This window comes from Ixodes scapularis, unplaced genomic scaffold, assembly GCF_016920785.2.
Source record: "Ixodes scapularis isolate PalLabHiFi unplaced genomic scaffold, ASM1692078v2 ptg002869l_1__unscaffolded, whole genome shotgun sequence".
Classification (NCBI taxonomy): Eukaryota; Metazoa; Arthropoda; class Arachnida; order Ixodida; family Ixodidae; genus Ixodes; species Ixodes scapularis.
In genome coordinates this window covers 674,570-694,575 of record NW_024610276.1, presented here as the reverse complement: position 1 = coordinate 694,575, position 20,006 = coordinate 674,570, and the positions used below count along the sequence as shown (strand labels likewise).

The following is a 20,006-nucleotide window of genomic DNA, read 5'->3' as shown; positions in this document are numbered from 1 at the left end:
CAGTGAGTGAGCTCCTCAGCCTCGGACTTGTCACTTGTGCACCCAGTAGTTCTTTCACTTGGCAATTATATGCCATCAGTTGGGGTTTAATTTCTATTATTTATGTATACATTATGAAGACGTCCTGGAGCTCCGAACGAGTGTTTTGTGCAGATTACTTTTGCAAACACAAAAAGACTATACCAAAGCAGCGGAATTTTCGAAGTGTTGGCGAGTTGGACATAAACTCGTTGAAGCAAATTCTTCCACCTGACTGTTCCACCAAAGTGAGTGCGACGGACTACCTGTGCTACCATTGCTTCATGCACATCACTAAGGAGATCTCGATGCGAAGCTCAGAGCAGTGCCCTGACATATTTGTGCCAGCTGAAGAAGCAATTGAAGATCTAAATCGCAGCATACTACCTACAGGCTACAGATGTGTCGCCGCTGAGACAACCAAGCGTCGTAAGAAGTCGGGACAGGCCTGCCTATGTCAAGAGAAAGCAGACAGACCTGGAGCAGGTTGCTGTCAAGAATATACGCTCAAGGCTACGTATTGCGTACGACAGGGACGCACCATCGGGGTCGTCCGAACCAACATGCTCCACATGCACTGAGTGGGTGGACAACTTTCGGCAGGCCTTCGAAACCGCCACCTCTCTCCGGGAACGTTGTCAACTGCTTACACTCCTGCCGTCAACACTGACGAAGAATGAGGTTCAAAAGATGATTCCACAGGCCTCAATGTACCTCATCAGTAAATCCCGAAAACTCAAGGAAAAGCATGGCGTGTGGTATGAGCCGGATCCTTACACGAGGTGCAAGGTGAGCCCTGAGAACCTGTCTGCTGCCCTAGAGTACTTCACGAAAGACGAGCTACAATGTTCGCGCCAAAGTCCCAACCAGAAGGACGTCATCTCTGTCATGCTCAACGGAGAGAAAACGTTCGTGCCAAAGCGCTTCATGACACGCTCAATACGAGAGGCCTTCCGTATATACAAAGACAAGCATCCCGATTCCGGCGTTGGGCTAACGAAATTTTATTCGTTGCGCCCTAGATGGGTCCAATGTATTCCACACCAGGAAGTGTGCGTTTGTGTGCGCTGCGCCAATTATTATCTTTGTATGGCCGATCTAGAGAACGTTACAAGCTCAACATTCAACACTGGTGAAATGAACTCGGCATTTCTGTGCGACCCAGCAACAGAACTGTGCCTTCAAGGAGACTGTGATCACTGCCCAAAAGGCCAGTTTCTTACACTCCAGGAACTTGATATCCCGGAGGATGAAGAGATTGTGCTTGCAACATGGGAGTCCGGCGACCTTGTGAAAAAAACTTTGGAACCTGAGACTTTCCTAAAAGTCATCCAAGTGACGGTTGGAAGTTGGGTACTTCACAACCATATCCGGCAAACGCAAGGTAAAGCGATCTACGATGAAAAACAGTGCATGCAACGCGGGAGCATTGTCTTTCATTTTGACTTTGCTGAAAACTGGACCATCGTGCTTCCTGACGAAGTGCAAGCATATCACTGGAAAAAAAAAAACAAGTTTCGATATTTACATGTGTAGTGACGACAAGAAAATCTACAAACAGCTTTGCCATCATCAGTGAGGACCTGTGTCACGACGCCGCTCATGCTTGCTTGGCTCTAGAAAAAGTGAAGGAGTGGGTTGAAGACAACGTTGCGGTATACTCGTACGTGACGTACGTAAGTGACGGCGACGCCAGTCATTTCAAGAATCGCTACCAGCTTCACCAATTTGCAAAGGACGATTGCCCACAAGCCCAGTGGTTATTTTCTGCATCTGGACATGGGAAAAATGCATGTGACGGAGTTGGCGGACTCGTGAAGCACCAGGCCACGCTGAACAACCTGAGAGAACGTTCAGTAAGCGCAATTCAGACGGCCAGGACAATGGTGAGCGTTCTATCAAAGAAACTGAAAGGCGTGCATCTTGTATATCTGGACGAAAATGAGGTTGTTCGGTATCGTGAACAAAAAAAAGGAAAGTGGCTGACGGTGCGCGCCTTCCCTGGCATTCAGTCTTGGCACGCGTGGCGGCTCAGCAAGTCATCAACAGAAGGGACCTGTGACGTATATGTAGCACGGACAGTCGGATCTGCTTGGAAGCAACTTTATTAAATGGGTACAGCGAGGAAAACCTTAGCGTAAAGTGCCGAATTTGATTTCCCAAGGACTGCTCATTTTGAATGCAGGGACATCTTATTTATCACATTTTTCTTCACGGGGTATTTAACCTACTGTTTTTGTTGGTGGTTACTAATAATTTTTATCTGATCACTATAAAAAAAATCCCAAAATGTTATCCTCGAGCAGGATAAAATATATCGGCTTGCCACGATTCATTCATACACCGAGAGCATCGAAGCTGCTCCAGTTAGGCACTATGGCATCCGTCACCTGAAATTGTTTGTAATCGTAAATACACAGCCAACCTAAATATCTTACTATTATATCTTTGTTTTTGTGTGTGGAAGTAAAGTTATTTATTTTACTCTAGATGTAAAATATACCAGAAGGTACAACTTCACACTGCATCATCTTTTCTCAAATCATTAGTCTCTAATATGATACCACTTTGTACGCTTATGTAAAATGCTGTATATAGTTTCTCCTCCCTTTTACTGTGTGACCGATCGCTCTTTTTATCAATGACCTCATCTGAATAAATGTATATAAAAGATTTGTGCAAGTTTCATGAAACTGGAACTCAGAGTCACTTCTTGTATAGGACACTGCTAAGTGTAGGCTTTGAAAAAGGACCCTAGTTTCTTCTTTCACAGTGCAATGATGCAACATGTTTTTAATAGAAATGAATGCCGAAATAGAGTATAACAGGGTACCCAAATTTAAAAAAAATCGAAGGTGGTGTTTTTTTTTTATTCGCATTGGAATTTTTCTTTGTTTGATTTTTTTCCCATGTTTGCCTAAATATATTGTAACTATTGTGTCACTCAGATACCTAATTTATTTTTTCAATAATAGCCATATATTAGTAAAATAATGTCTGCAAGTTATGTAATAATGATTAAATTATTTCATGAGATACAGATTTCCAAAATTTGCCATTTGTCGTTCGAGCAGGCATGTTTGGCAATTTTTAGAAAACTAAATAAATTTTTAATAAATATTATTACTTTATATTACAAGCAAGTTTGTTTTTAAAAAGTTTTAAAATTCTCCTAATTTTATTGTTTTAATTATTCACTTTCAAACTTGCCCCCTCCATCAGTGCGCGTTATTGCAACTGTCCACCTCTCCCTGCCTTACGATTTTTGTTGTCTCCAAATTTTTTTTCTGATCAAAACTAAGTGTGGATTCGTTTATACCAGACACTAGACAATGTCATATAAAAACATCAGTTGATTTAAAAATGTCGACCAGCCACCCTTTGGTCGATCTTATCTGAAATCACCCAATATCACTTAATGTCTGGGCTACTCTGGAGTGCAAAAGAGAGACACTCGTGAGCTAAATTAAGAACATCTATTGTTACTCGTAGCATTGACAGAATAATCTCTCATCATATTGGTAGGTCTCGAAGCAGAAAACCGGGTTACTTAACCAAATTTGATTATTATTTTCGGCCCGCGTTAGGTCTCTTTTCCTTTTTTAACCTACTCAAAGAGGTACGGATTTAAGTTGATGTCGGCGATCGGACGAAGATAGAGGCCTTCTTGGAACGTCGAATCGTAGGCGATCTTGATGAGGATCGTCAGTGGACAGACGAGGATGGTGACGCCTTGCAGCGTGTCCGTCCAGACAACGCCTCGGAGGCCGCCCTGGAAGATAGTGGATCACAACTCTGTTTCAGTCATTGACTGAACCAGTGACTATGCGGAACAGAAGTTCGTCTGCTTCTCGCGCAGGGGTTGCAGTTACATCAGAAAGACTCCAAGCTGCGATTGGCTCTGATTGGAAGGATGGCGGGTAGACCTCAATGACTAGATGCCTTAGGGCCTACGCACTATTTTTTTATCAATCAGCCAAGAAGTGATTGGCGTTCTGACATCATCGCAAACCCTTTGCAAGAAGTCGACGAACTTGTGCCGCGCATGAACAAAAGACGTGGCGTTCACTGCAGGTATCTCTGAGGGCAAGGTTCAAGCGCGTACGGTGCGCTTCGGACATGTCCGTATTCAGTGTTTGCAGGACAGATATGACTTGACTTTCCAAAAAGGGAAGAAACACGCCTCAGACAGTGTGAGCAGACTGCCTTTTGTACAATGTATTATACGCTTCAAGAAATGCCTGCGTGTCTACTTACCCACAAAACACTCGAAGGGCCAATCTCTGCGATCTACGAAATCAGGTTGGCGAATGATGAGGCGGAACATCCGTTTAGACCTAAAAATGAAGTCTGCGCTGTGCCGTTACGTAGAGCAGAGCAAAACGTCATGCTTGCATTGCGTAATGCCAAAGCGCAGACTTTATTTTTAGGTCTAAACGGATTTTCCGCCTCATCATTCACCGAGCTGATTTCGTAGATCGCAGATATTGGCTCTTCGAGTGTTTTGCGGGTAAGTACACGCGCAGGTATTGCTTAGAGTGTAGCGGTATGAACGCGGCTTAAGGAACTCGGGGACAAAGCTCATTATGCTTACGATTTCAGCTTCGTGATTGGTTATTCGGCTCTCTTTTGTCGGCTAGTACTCCTTTCTCATTGGGTACGGAGCGGTAAAAGGGTAACTGGGACTCGCCTCGTCCTGCCTATTCTTACGCTGGCAGTGACTACGGACCTTTCCAATATAGCCGCCTTCTTTGGGCAGCCATCTTTATATACTGGGCTGGGGAAGGCGTTCTGAACATGCGCCGTAGCTCTGTTATGCGATGGATCAGACGCTGTGGCGTGCGTCCATGGCTCTGTGACTCGGCATTTTTGACCCTTGAGATATATAGCTGGAAAAGGTCTATAAGGATGCCGCGGACCAGCCGAAGTTCCACTTCGAGCCAGGTTTGACGTCATCAAACTTTCAGCGCTATGTTTGACGAAGGTTTGATCGAATTCATTCAACAAAGTCCGAACGCGCCTAAATTCACAACGGTTATTGTCTCACATAAACGAAAAAACAGAATAAAAAAAACAACAACAAAGAACTGCAATGCGTTTTTCTTTATAGTGCGTAAAAGTATAAAGCGACTGCCGCATAAGCTATTGTATCCCGAAAGGTTGAATTTTACTTTGTGTAGGGCAACATTGTTGAAAAGTCGAACACTTTTTTTTTCAAACTATACCAAAACTTTTAATATTCGGCGCACCAGTCAATCATTAAATTCGACAAATGTTTGGCGGACCTTCGAACGGGAGCTCTTTGTTGAACCTAAGGTTCGACAAAAGTTGGATGCAGCCCCACCACAGGGGATGCACGATACAGCGATGGTGTCCGGTGCAAATCAAGGCTGAAACTCACCAGCGCGGTGTAGAAAGTACCAGTCAGACCAATTGCCACGCTGCTCCATATCAAGGGCACGTGGAAGGCTGAAACATGAAGAATTCATTATTCATTTGATTATTTGCAATACTGAGAGTCTTCATGTGCTGTCTCGGAATTGCTCTTTTCGAGAAAAAAAAAGCAAAACAAAAACAAGAACCGTTGAACAACTAATCACCACAACAGAACGACCATGTAAGTGCTATTACGGTTAAACAAAGCCGTACACGTCTGTAAAAACATATTGAAAAAAAACGATATTTTGTATTAATTATTTCCAACAAAAGAACGTCCATCAGCATTTTTTTTTAATTCCATGCTCATTTTTACTGAAGAGAACACTTTTTTTTTGCATTTTGTTCTCAATTGATTGCTGCTTCTATCTATTTAATATGTTCAGTTATTGTCGATAAAGCTTCAGATTACTGCAGCAATTATTTGAAGTGTCTCTAAAATATACAAAACAAAAACAACTGAGCTTTGAACTTTGGTTTCTGACGCACTTACACACACTGAAAAAATACAATTATGCATAAATTAAAAAAAAATATATATATATATATATATATATATTATTATGCACCAGAAGGCAATTTAAACCAGATTAGCGTGAACCAGCAAGTGGTGTAATGAAGAGTTTGTATTATTTATGCTAATTATTGATATTATGATGAGATAGATATTGTTGATACGAAGACCCAGGAACAGCGACAGCTTCACGAAAATGAAGAGCTTTAATTCCGACGTGCGTTCGATGCGAAAAAAGAAATGGTAGTAGAATAAAAGTGAACGAGCTCCACGCTCGCCGCCCAGGAGCGCAGGCCCCGATCTCGTGTGCAAGCTTGCCATTGTGCTGCTCAACACTGCTTCGCTGGTAATCGACCAGTTTGATCTATTTTCAACACAATCCCGACCGCGAAATGAGTCACGCGCTGACCTCCAGGGGATAAAGGCGTTGAACTGGTCGGTCGGTAATCGATCCATTTCGCAGTTTTACCTGACAGGACCGTATATTGCCAAAATTGTCTCGGTGCATTACTATCGTGCACGAGAACAACGTCGTCTACACTTAGGGTTGACGCAGAAGCTGGTTGCATATGGTGCGCCGATCGAAGCTGCAACAAGTATTCGTGCTGCCAGCGTTTCCAAAAGTTGTCCGTTAAGCACCGTCGGTACTTGATCTTCTTGAGTAGGTCTGTTCTTTTGGATTGGTGCTCCGTCTCCGTTGTTGGGGCGGGCAAGCACGCCAATCTTTTCCCAAGCAATATATCTCCTGGGGTTATCGGCCTGGGCTCCGTGGCGCCTGTGCTGTCCATTGTTAGAGGACGGGAGTTGAGTTGACTATTCCTTCAACCTCGGTCAAAACAGTGGATAATTCTTCAGAGGATAGGCATGCCCTCCCTAGCACTTTCCGTAGGGTGGTCTTTACCGTTCGCACGAGCCTCTCCCACCAGCCTCCCCACCATGGGGCACTGGGAACAATGAAGTTCCATGTTACTCGGTTCTTGGCAAGATGAGACGTAAAATCTTCTTCTTGCATCGCTCTAAACAACGCATATAGGTCCTTTGATGCCTTCTTGAATGTTGGTGCGTTGTCAGAATAGATCGTTGTTGGCAACCCTCTCCGTGCCGTGAAACGTCGAAAGGCCATTAGAAAAGCTTCTGCAGACATTGCAGAAACAAGTTCGAGATGAACGGCGCGAGACACTGCACAAGTGAGAAGTGCAACGTAGGACTTCACACTGCCGCTTGCTGCCTTGACATACAAAGGACCTGCAAAATCTACGCCTACAACATCAAAGGGCGCGCCTTGTTTCAGTCGGTCAAGGGGAAGTGGAGCCGTTGGGGCAGTGTCAGCCGTGAGGCGGAACCTCTTGCATAAACAGCAGCTGAAGATCACTTTCTTCACCAATCTTCTCCCTCCTATAATCCAAAATCGTTCTCGGAGTTGCACCAACGTGTCTCGTGCTCCTCCGTGAAGTACCTTGGAGTGGGCGTTCTGTACGACCAGGGTTGTGAAGTAGTGCTCACTCGGCAATATGATTGGGTGTTCCACATTGTCCGATGCTGGCAGCATCTGAAGCCGGCCTCCAACCCGGATGATATTGTCTTTATCCAAAAATGGACTCATCTCTGCTAGAGACCATTGTTTGTGAACATTTTCTTTCTTCGAGAGACATTTTATCTCGTCTGATTAAGTACTGTTCTGAACGTTGTTGATCCAGTATAGTTCGGCCACAGTGGTTTCCTCGGCACTCAGTGGTCCATTTGACGGTTTGCCATTTCGGCAGTTCCTCAGAAATCGAAGGCACCACGCCGTCACTCTTAAAGCCCAATGGAGTTCGCTGTACTTTGTCAGATCCAATAGCGGTTCAGGTGCTGTTGTTTGCAATATCACATGAACTGCTTTTCTCTCTTTTTTCAACAAGTCAGTCTCTGGTTCGTTACTCGACCTCAAATCAGGCCATTCATTTTCGTTTTCAGTCAACCATTTTGGTCCTGACCACCATAAATCACTCGACCCCGTCGAGAACCTGTGATGCCACGGGTAAGCAAATCCACTGGATTGTCACTTCCCGGACAGTACCTCCAATGAGAAGGATCGGTGTCCCTTTGTATTTCTGCAACTCGGTTGGACACGAAAGTCTTCCACTTGCTGGGGTCGCTCTTGATCCATGCAAGTGTAACGAGAGAATCCGTCCACAACGTATAGTCATACGGAATGCATGGTCTTCTCAAGATATTTGTGAAGTCTCGACGCGATGACGGCTCCCATAAGTTTCAGGCGAGGAAGAGCTTGTTTCTTGATTGGAGCAACCCGTGCTTTTGCCAATAAAAGTGTAGGTTGTTCAGGTGGCGAGGACTTCGTTGTTACGTACACTGTAGCTCCATAGGCAGTTGGGCTTGCGTCGCAAAAAATATGAATCCGGGTGTCCTTGCCCTGTCCTGCTTGGAATACGAATCTAGGGATGACGAGTGCATCCATCTTTGGCAGGTCACCACACCATTCGTGCCATTCGTTGTTCAGATCCTCGGGTAGAGCACTGTCCCAAGTGATTCCTCTCGCCCATAGTTTCTGAAACAGTGTCTTCACACGGATTGTGAAGGGCGACAAGACTCCAAGGGCATCGAAAATCCTAGACGCTGCTTGTAAAACAAATCGCTTAGTGCCATCATGCAGCTCTAGGATTTTTCGTAAAATTGGCAACGCAAACTTCAAGACATCCTTCTCTGGATCCCAGACAATTCCCAAAACCTTCATTGTTCTTTGTTCAAGGATAGGCGTAGTGTTTTCTGGATTTGCCTCCTCTTGAAGTAGCACATCTCTCAGCGCTTGTGAAATCGTCGTCCACTTTCGGAGAGTCATTCCTGAGTTCTGCATAATAGATTTGGCGTCATGGTACAACTTGATGGCTTCCTCCTCGGTAGCTGTGCCAGTAACCAAGTCGTCCACGTAGAAGGAGTTACGAAGTACGTCAGCCACTTCCTCCTTTTCAGTCGGCAGATTTGTCAGGTGTTGGAGGATCGTAGCCGTAAGAAGAAATGGACTACAGGTTGCACCAAAAGGAACCCTCTTCATCCTCCATGTCTGTACCTCTTCATCTTTAAAGGTCGAAGATGGTAGATCTTGAAACCAGAGAAAACGCAATGCATCTCTGTCCTTTTCTGCTACAGATATTTGCAGAAATGCCTTCTGGATGTCGGAGGTTATGGCGAAGCGGCTCACCCGAAATCGCAGCAATATTCCAAGAAGGTCTTGATACAGGTTGTCTCCTTTCTCTAAACATTCGTTTAGAGACTTGCACCCAGCTGCGTGCGAGGAGGCATCGAAAACAACTCGAAGTCGTGTCGTCAGCGCATTTTCTCGGATGACTTCGCGATGTGGCATGTAAAATAGTCTGCCTTCTTCACCAGTTGTCTCGTTCGGTACCACTTCAGCGTGACCCGCTATCAGATACTCTCTGATTGCTTCGTCGTAATGAAGTACTAGAGTGTCAGTGCTGTAGAGTCGACCTACTAGTTTCCTCAGTCTCGTCATCGCTACTTGCTTGTTGTCCTTAAGGACACCTATATTGTCCTTCCACGGTAGTGCCACTTCGTACTGTGTGCCAGACCGGCGAATGTTCTGCTCGAAATGGCGCATCACTTGGCCTGTTTCGGACATCTGGTCTTCTGAATCTGTGATTCCCAGGCTTTCTAACTCCCAAAATGATCGGAGAGCGCCTTCAACCTGTTCTGTACCGGTGATCTGCAGGACACAGACGACCAAGTTCGAGTGGGTTTTTTGCGACTTCAGGATGGATGTCCGTCCTTGGAAGGTCCAACCAAGCTTGGTGTTTAATGCAACAAGGGTGCTGCAGGTCTTACTCCGAGTGACTTCACCAGTCATAAAGCCCCACATTTGGTCAGAGCCAATCAACATACTGATGCCTGGTTGTGCGGCAACCGCTGGAAACATGAGGCGATCGGCAATAAACTTTCCATTTTTCTCCATGTCAGCTACGAAGACTGAATCCGTCGTTAAGGTAGCTATGTCTTGACATATCACTGGGATTTCGATCGCTTCGATCTTGCATCCGTCCATGTTGAATTGGCTTCTAAGTTCAAGCTCCACTACACGACGCTTCTTGCACTGTTGAGTTGAAGCACAATTAAGCAAACGTGTTGAGCGCCATCTTGGTGTAGCCAACGCACTTAAGCTGAAGGTGTCTTGACAGATCCTCGGTGACAAACGTCTGTTGGCTGCCTCCGTCGATAACACCTCTAACATACCTACATGATGTACCGCTGACAGCCCATGCCCGGAAGGTTTGCAGAAGTACCGCTCCGGACTCTCTGAATTCTCGGTGAATTTATGTAGTACAAACCGTCATGCTGTTTTGTGTGTCCGATTTACCTTCTTTAGCTTTGATCCGTGTCGGGTCACACATGGACTTAGCGTGTCTTCCGCCACATGTGGCACAGCTGATCTTTCGTCTGCAGTCTCTTGCTCGATGGCCACTGAAAGTGCATCTGAAGCATCTCATCTCTTTTGTCAAACGCTGTTTCTTCTGGTCCAGGGGAAGAGAGGAAGAACAGTCTGCAGAACTATGGCTTGTTCCGTTGCAGAAACAGCATCTCGTTTTATGTGGTGAGGGTCTGTTGTAGAGCACCGATGAGGTCGGTCTAGACGATTCACGTCGAGCTATGTTGTCCTCATATCTTGTGGTCTTTGTGTTCTTCGTTTCTGTGATCTTAAACTCGCTTTTCTCCCGACTTTCGACTTCGATAGCTAGAAAATCAAGTAGTCGATCCAGTTCTGAGCGGTCAGGCTGGCTGCTTGGGCCAGGCATGGCAGTTGCCGCAGACAAATGAGCGGTTCTGTGGTAGTTCACGACGATGTCACGTGGAAGAGCTCGCATCAAAATATCGCAGAGCATCGATGAAAAACTTGACTTATTCACACCCAATGTCTGGAGGCCTCGTATATTGATTTGCACCTGGTCGAACATAGTTCGTAGACCTGAGGTATCGTTGGCTGACTTGACAGGTGAAATCAGCCTCAGACTGGAGAAATATTCCTGCTCCAATCGTTTCTTGTCTCCAAAACGGCGATTGAGGATCTCAATTGCATCCGCGTAGCAAGTCTCTGTCCTTGGTAATCCAGCCACAGCTGCTTCCGCTTCTCCGCCCAAGTACATTCGAAGGTAGCCGAACTTTTCGCTGGTGGACAGACTGGCGTTCTTGTGAATTGTTTCATCGAACTGTTCCCAGAACGCTGACCACTTTGATATTTCACCCTTGAATGGCGTAATGGTGAGCTTCGGTAACCTAGTTCCAGCTTGTCTGCTGCCTTGGGTGTCGTTCGGGTGACGACTAGGTTCCCTAGAGGCCCCTCGAGACGATATCTGATCTAGGAGATCTTTTCTGCATTGGAGGGCACTGATGGTAGCAGTCGCTTCATCTTCGTATTGGACGACTGCCTGAAATTCGGTTTCGAACGAACCATCTGGTATGTGTCCCTCAAACTCTTCGTTCAACCTCCTGAGCTCATCTTTACTGGCGCGCAATCTTTCGGGCACGGTGGTAATCTGGCTAATCGTTGAATCTTGATTTTGTAAGAGAGCACTTGCGTCGTTGATGAGACTTGTGTTTTGCGCGCGTCGGGTCGTTTTTTTAGTCTTCAGCCTTTCCATGGGGATCCACTGCGCTGCCGAGTCTTTTCGTGTGATGTCCCGGACCTTGACTCCCGGGTTTCGGCACCACAAATTGTTGATATGAAGACCCAGGAACAGCGACAGCTTCACAAAAATGAAGAGCTTTAATTCCGAAGTGCGTTCGATGCGAAAAAAGAAATGGTAGTAGAAAAAAAGTGAACGAGCTCCACGCTCGCCGTCCACGAGCGCAGGCCCCGATCTCGTGCGCAAGCTTGCCATTGTGCTGCTCAACACTGCTTCGCTGGTACTCGACCAGTTTGATCTCTTTTCAACAGATATGGTGAACAATCGCACATCATCAAATGAAGTTATTTCACGTCAAAATATATTTACACCGATTGACTACCGGCTCTCACCATGCAAAAAAAAGTAAAAATACAACCCGGGCCCGCGCGCTCCAGTAATCTTTGATTGCGATTGTGCGTTGGTTGTGTGTGTGGTTTTGTAACCTTTAGGGGCGATACTAGTAACTCCAGCTAGATGAAGTACCGGCATCATTTAGTTATTCGCCGCGAAACATTAGCTTTCGCTGCCAAGACATACAAAAGTAGTTTTGATTTTTATTTATCAAGACCTTTTCTGGCTTGCGTTTTCTCGTTCGTGGACTAGCTGTGCTGGACTCTGCCAAAAGGCACATTATACAGGCAGTCCCAAAAATGATTTACAAATTAGTTTGGTTTTAGAGCGCAGCTCTTAGGGGCCCGTTTCCGGTTTGAGCGGCGTCGGCGTCGGCGTCGCCGTCGCCGTCGGCGTAACCGCACGGTGCATTGTGGCACGCGTGACGTCACTGATGATGTTATGAGTGACGTCACTGATGACGTACTCGACATCCACATTGTCATCTTCACTAATGACATCATCGGCATCGGCATCGTCATCGTCACTGATGACGTCATCGGTATCCGCATCGCCAACGTCATCGTCACTGATGACGTCATCGTCATCGTCACGTTGTCGCATAGGGGCAGTGTTGTACGGAACGGCGTTCCAAGGAACGGCGTTCCTGGAACGCGTTCCTTTTAGGAGGAACGAAGGAACGCCGCCGTTCCATTTTGCATCGCTGGAACTGGAACGGGAACGCGTTACATTTTTACTGGAACGGAAAGAGTAACGGCGTTCCTTTTTTCGTCCAGTGGGGCAATTTTTATTTTATTTATAACAGGGAAATTTTGACAGCACAGAAACAATATCTTTACAAAGTGCTGGATCTTGTTACCTTTTTGGGCTATTAATCTTGTAAATTATTCTGTGTGGTCCTCGCTTGCTAACAGTTTCGGGTGCAGGAGAGGTGGTGGACATTGATTCGTTTTTGAGTGCCCGAAATTGCGTACTAAAAGCAAGGCTTTCAGTCGTATGAAAAGACAAAGAAAGAGGGTTGTTTCAAGCTCAGCTACTTTCTTTGCTTCCACGAATCCTCCCAGAAATCAAAGGCCGACTACAGCCACTTGTGAACTTACATAACGAGACCTACAGTTACAACAAGGTCACAGACTGCCAGACATCGAACGCACTCTTGTATCCCGAACATTGTTCACTTAAAAGATACACACAAAAAATAACCATTATTTCTTCTCTTGTCCCCCCCCCCCCCCCACACACACACACACACCTTCAAAATGAACAACAAAGCCAACCTTACAAAGAAATATTTGTAGTTTTTTTAAGACTGACCTTCTAAAGGCCCTGCACTCTCCTCGACTTGCTCGTCTTGCGGACAGCAACATCGAGAAGCAAGTGTTGTTAAGTTCGAACAGGGGACTTTGCTCAATTGAAACGTGTGAGGTTGCTGTAAAACGCTCGTACAATGTTGGGTAAAAGTACATTCGGTTCGTCTGAAATGTCCACTACAAACATGAATATGGCTGAAAGCTGAGGTTTTTAACTTGAATATATCAACAAATGAAACCCTGCTTCCGCTTGTTTTCTTCTCCTGTTGCCCTTCCATAACGACATACAAACTCGTATGTTGACTACTAATGTATAGATAAAAAAACTGTGCTTGATTAAACTAAATATAGTAGTTAGCGAAATACAAATGTAACGCATATGTAACGATACGTTCCATTTTTTAAACTGTAAAGGGAACGAGTTCCTTTTTCAAAGATGTAACTTGTAACGGGAACGCGTTCCAAAAATCAGAAGGAACGTGGAACGAGCTTTCGTTCCTTTTTTTTGAGGAACGTGTACAACACTGCATAGGGGTCCCTGACCCCCGTGAGGTCACGTGACCCGCCTGAGGTCACGTGACCCCCTTGAGGTCACGTGACCCTCGCGAGGCAACGGCGGCACCGCTCGGAGGGAGGAGTAGCAGAGAGGATGAAGAGGTGAGGAGGAGGGAGGAAGGATATACTTTCCCCTCAGTACCCTTCCCCTCCTCCTCCTCAAGAGCTGCGCTCTAATTCGGCGTTACAGGGAGTTGTCAACGGCCTTTCATTTTCCTTTTCTATCTTCATCGCAAACATAAACCACCCATCGCCCCACACTCATTCGCCGCCCAAAATGAATCCCTAGCGGTACAAACCAGATGCCCAAGTTTCAGTACTAACTGTTCTTTTAATCAAAAGTTAAAAGTGATTTTTTTTAGATTTTCAATGAGAAAATAGCCGCCGACGGGGCCCTCGAATGCCATGGAGCTGAATGGCGCCAGCTATACCAAGAACCCGCGTTGTACGGTACAGCGATCACACGAACGACGTCACCGGAGCGCGTTCCTTTCTTAGGAGGAACGGCTGAACGCCTTTCCATCTTGTGTGGGTGCAAAACTAAAACGGGAACGTGGAACGTCTTCGAGAGAACGGCAGAAGGAACGGCGTTCCTTTTTCTGTGTCTACTATATTTCTGAACTGTTACCCGAATTTTGTAGGCATGTAGGTTTTTTGATTATCTACTATTTCAACTTCCGATTTCATGGGAAGGAAAACTGTCTGAAAGACAGTAAAAAAATCATAAGCCATTCCACTCTGTGGAGGTGGGTAACCAGCGAAGCTGTTTAGCACAGGACACAGACCCGCCCCGAAGAGCCGCAGGAGACTGGACACGCGCGACTGGTCCGTCACCCGGCGGAAAGTAGAAACGCGCGAAGGGACCGCCACCCCTGAAGAGCGGGGCGGCGGTCCCTTTGAAGGAAAGGAAACTAGGCACGCAAGCGCTTGAAACGACGACAAAGAGAGGGCGGTGCGAGTGTAGACATGGCCGTGCGTTGTACAGCGGGAAATCTGTGAGAAACCTTTATGATCTACCTGAGAGTCCACTGATCTTGAAAATGCTGCCTATTGATAACTAAGTAATCTACTATCTACTGAATAGACCTATTGCTAACTTATCCAAGCATCAAGGGGAATTCACGGACTGGCGTTCCACGCGCCATACGTGCCGGCGTCTGCAGAAGTAGCTGTTCTAAAGCAAAAGCCCAAAACAAGTAAATTGCGTCTTGCACGTGCGTTCATCAGCGCCTTATTTCGGTTACTTGATTTGAATCTTTTATGCGGGGAAGGCGTCCCCGTGCGGCGGTGCAAGTATAGAATTTTCAGTCACTGCGCACGGAAAATCCACGGAGCCCCAGCCATAAACAGCTCCGCGCTGTGAAAAAAAGAACTAGAAGACACGTGATCATGGTGGGCACGACACGTAGTTGGATGTGGGTATTTTCGCTTTCTTGCCTTATGTTATCCGCGGATTATTCGGCAGAATATTTTATTCAACTACCCAAAAAACTGCGGTAACATAACGACACGTTCCACTTTTAGAAGTGCTACAGAAATTCGTTCCTTTTCAATCATAAAAACTTATCACAAGAACTCGTTCCATAATTAAAAACAAACAAACAAGAAACAATCGATAAAAAAACAACAACGCAACTTTTTAATAAGAAAACGGTAAGTTCTAAGACTTTAGCAATTGTTTCACACCACTAGCTGTACATTTTGACGGAGGACGAGCGTACGGCGATGCATAGTTCATTTTAGCAGTAAAAAAAACATGCAAATTGTGTTTTTTTTTGTTTTAGTTCTTTTATTGGGTTGGGGATGAGGGGGGGGGGGGGGGGGGGACACACTGTACATTGCCTGTCCTGACGGCTCTTTGTTGACTCTCCCTGCCATGTAAAATAAGGAAAGGTTTTTGTTTTGTTTTTAACCTCGCCTGAATACGTACCTGAATTTCGCATCCATTCACCTGTAATATTCAAGAACCCCTGCACCATATATTTTTAAACAGTATTTGAAACTGTCATGATTAACTTGCCTAAGAGCATATTAAGCTCCAGTAACAAACACAAAAAAGAATTCTCAAAGGGAAACGTATTATCATCACTAAGATTTTCGATGCAAAAAAAAAAATAAAAATAAACACGTCAAGCGAAAAAAAAAACACCAGGTTGCCCTTCTTTGTCTGTTTGTTCTAAGTTCTAACAAGGAAAGCATCGAACAGGCAATTCGTGTAACAAGAAGATTTTGCACGTTCACGGGCGCCCAAAACAATACTGATGGCTTGAACCGCTATGGTTGGGCGTGTAAGGAACAGCGCCACAAAAATTTACAGGAATAAAGTGCAATCAACCACCAATTTTCCATTTCCGTGCACCTCTTGGCGGAGGTGGCTGTAAAAAATAGAATAATTGGGGTTGTGTGGATATTTATAGGGCGTGTAGTTGGTCAGCCATTTCAAAGTTGCCACGAGTCACTTGCGACAGATGAGCAATTTAGCCAGTGCGGTACAACCGCTAACGTGCACCACGCCGTGGTGATACAGGGCCGCACGCCGGTACGGTGCTCATCCAGATCGAAACGGGCAGGAGTGGCGATTGAGCCCAGGATCCCAGGGTTCTGCAGCGCGAGTTTTTGCTCCACGTACTCCGAGCTGGTGTGCGCTATCCCACGCGGTCACCGATCACCCAGAAGTGTCTCAAATTCAATTAATGTAATGTAATGACAGTAATTCATTACCTTTGACACTGTTTAATAATGTAACTAATCACTTTTTTGTTACATAATTTGGTAATGTAAGAAATTACTCTGGTTTATTATTTTTAAATACATTTTTAATTACTTTTTAGCTTGAAGCATATTTTATACATATGCAGAACTGAGGGGCTCCTTTAAAAAAATACAGTTCCGGGCAAAGGGTTTAAAAAAAAGTAAAAGAAAGATGAAAAAATGCGTTAGGTGATTCATGAAGGGGCACATCTCGAAGACCACGAACATTTTGAGAAGTGTACAATATATCGAGCGCGAGCACTCCGACACACTGTGATAGTGTACTTCTAAAATGAAAAATATTAAAAAAAAAGTGAACGCGAAATTCATGCACAAAATAAGGTTCTAGATATTTTTTTTTCAATTTTTCTTCTGAGATTATTATGGTTATGAGACTCGCGGCAAGGCTCTGCGTAGTCATGCGTCTTGTAAAGGCTCGAGATAAAAGCACCCCTCTGCAGATGATACCCTATACCAAGCCCACACGTTTCGGCCGTGCCGGGGTTTCCAGAAAAGGCGTCGTGTCGATAAAAACAAGGTGATTGACCCTTTGTGATCAAAAGTTGCAAACAAGCGAAGAATTCCGGAGTCAAACGCCGACAAAATAAAGCTAGAATTAGAAGGCATCTCTGGTTGTGGAAGGGCGTCAAAAAATCGAAGAAGCTTTGCCAGAGCTTTGCACTAACTAGCCCTGGGGCGGGTTATTTTTCGGGATACTATACATATACGCACAGCACCCGAAATTATCTTCCCTGATCAGAATGTTCAAGAAAGGATCAACTGAGGGCAGAACAAGTTCTAAGAAAAAACTGAAGCAATTCATAATTGTGGAATTACTGCCAAAAGTTTGCTAGAAGGATCGTTATATTTTTATTTCCAAGGGAAGGGTGAGGGAGATGTTTGCCATTTCTTTTTCTTGTAATCTTCTTGGATCTATGTCGGAAAGCAGGGAAACGTTTTGAATACCGGTTGCCTTTGTTATCTGTATATAAAGGAAATAAAACTATTGATAGAAAGAAACTATCACTCCTTTTTGTATAGAGAAATAAAAAAGTAATCTGAAGTTAATATTTTTACTTTTAAAGGAACTTTGTGTAATTTCAAATATTTACTTTTGTGCCGTGGTAACTTGTAATGTTATTACTTTTTAACCGTTTCAAGCAAAGTAATTGGTGACGTAATTTAATTTCAAAATTAAAGTAATTTGGCCAGATCTGTCTCTTCATCATTCTAGGAATACGGGAGTGCTGGCTCTTATTTGCTCTGAAACGTAAGGCCCATGCATGGAAAGGGCGAGAGTTTTCTATCTTGTCCAAGGCTACAATGCCTGTGCTGTATTTTTTTGCATCGAAAGTTATCAAGTTCGAAATTGCGTTCATCGACGAATACAGGAATTTTAACGCATGTTAGCCATTTTTAATGAGTAGTTCCTCTTGGGGGGGAGGACGGATGTCAGGATAATGTTTTTCCTTCTTGACTCTTGAAAAATAGGACTGACTTGATTATTTCTACGACAACTTGTTACAAGCCTGTTTTTTTTTGGAAACAGGAGACATCAGTCTCTGTTACTACTTGACGAAACAAGACTCGTGTCACATTGACCACTTACGACAATTACAGCTATGGGCGTTGATCCATGCAGGTTTCTGCTTTCGGGAGTTCCTTGCGGATGCGTATTTTTTAAAGTTTTTTCTCAATAGTTGTTTAGCGTTTGAAAGAAACATTTGTGTCAAGCGTTAATGGAAAAACGTTCTCCACTTCCAATTTATGGTCGGCGTTTTGTGACAGTTCAGTACTAAATGTTTTAAACGTTTACAAAAATGCTTATATCACCCAACGCAAAGGTTTTTTTTGTTTCTTAGACAGTTTTTTTTTTTCTTAAAGATTTACAGATTTGTTTTAAAAATGCCGTGAAAGTCACACTTATGCGGTTTGTGCAGGTAAGTTATACGGCCAAGGGGACATTATCTGCATGGCTAATTTTTTGCGATAGTTGGCTAATTAATTATAATTCGTTGATTCACTTTTAATCAGTGAAAATTGACATATGGTTCCAATTAGAAAGTTTCTGATCCGCATGGAAAACCACTAATTCAACTCTTTTTAGGACGACTTGAAGCTCGTGGGAAACTCGAAGGCGCGCCAAAGTTACCACTCATGAAGCAGGCGAAAGGCTAGCAGTGCGGAAGGCGGATGATAAGATTATCATCGCGTTCAGACGCTGTACGTGCGTCGACCAGCACAGCAACTCGTCATTTTCCACCGGAGTGATAAGCGCTGGAAAGGTCTATCGGGTTTCAGAGAAATGAGCCAGATGTTTGTGGTTCGACTTAAAGTCCCTAAGTAAGAGCCTCCTAGAAGTAGCGACAGTTTTTGAAGCGCCCACTGCGTTACGGTGCTGGTTTTAGGAATCGAATGGTGGCGCACAGCAGAGGTTGGAACTGAATGCCGCCATTTTGTGCCAGCCGAATGTGCTTTGTCATTTGGATTGGTTGCCCTTACTTGTTAAAGAAGTATCAAGGGAATTTAGTTCAATTCCCTTCCATGAACACAGCGTTTTGTTAGTACAACTGGCCATGTTAGCAGAGTGTTTGTTACAGCATTACCTATCTCGCACGGCTTGGTGACGAGCTTAAAATCAGTTTTGTGTTAAAAAAATACGCGAGAGGTTACCGATTGATCACTCACATGTCGCAATCGCAACTCCCGCAGCAAAGATGCTCACTGCTCCCTGTACTTGCTGTGAGAGAAAATGGGTAATACATTAAGACAAATCCATTCAGTTCTTCAAATTAAAAGAGAAAAAAAACATATGTCGTGAGCGTCATACTTTTTTTTAACAGTTAATTTAAATTGCGTTAAATTGCTTTACATCCTCTCACGCAACAATTGCAAATGGCATCCACGCCACATAAAATTTACTTTTAAAGATGTTTGCGAAACTTTGTCAGCTCTTTCGAAAACCATTTGTTTCTAATTTACGTGTATCGAGTACATGAAGGAATAACACATAATATCTCTTGCAAAAAATAAGTATTCCCGCCAATATAAAGTTTAATTGCATATTTAAGGACTTTTTGTGAGATAAATAACAATAGACATAGCGCGCGAAGAACCCTAAAGGTGAATTACCAGGCCTCTGGCTGTCAAACATGCCTTAAGAGGGGATGTGTGGCTTTAGAGCAATTTTCTTATTGATGGAAGAATACTTATCATATTATACATTCATATCAGACAATCCCCACCTATTCTAAATATGCAATCAGATATTAGACTTTTAGAGCAGAGAGCTCCAAAGCTTGGGAGCCCCAAATTAATAGGGGCTCACCAGTGCGCAGGCCCAGAACCCGAACTCCGTTTGGGGTTTTAGGTTGGCGCTCGCCTCCAACGCAAAAT

The 20,006-nt window shown here is 44.4% G+C and overlaps 1 protein-coding gene across 1 annotated transcript in view; it reads right to left on the bottom strand.

Annotated features, from left to right (window-relative positions):
- LOC115326133 (sodium-coupled monocarboxylate transporter 2) overlaps positions 1 to 20,006 on the bottom strand; it is a 152,904-nt gene that overhangs the window by 86,005 nt on the left and 46,893 nt on the right. Inside the window, exons 3-5 of the mRNA XM_040215995.1 lie at positions 19,299 to 19,350; positions 5,420 to 5,487; positions 3,630 to 3,790 (exon numbers count right to left, since the gene is read on the bottom strand). Coding sequence (XP_040071929.1) covers positions 3,630 to 3,790; positions 5,420 to 5,487; positions 19,299 to 19,350 — 281 coding nt within the window. The remainder of the gene's footprint in view (positions 1 to 3,629; positions 3,791 to 5,419; positions 5,488 to 19,298; positions 19,351 to 20,006) is intronic.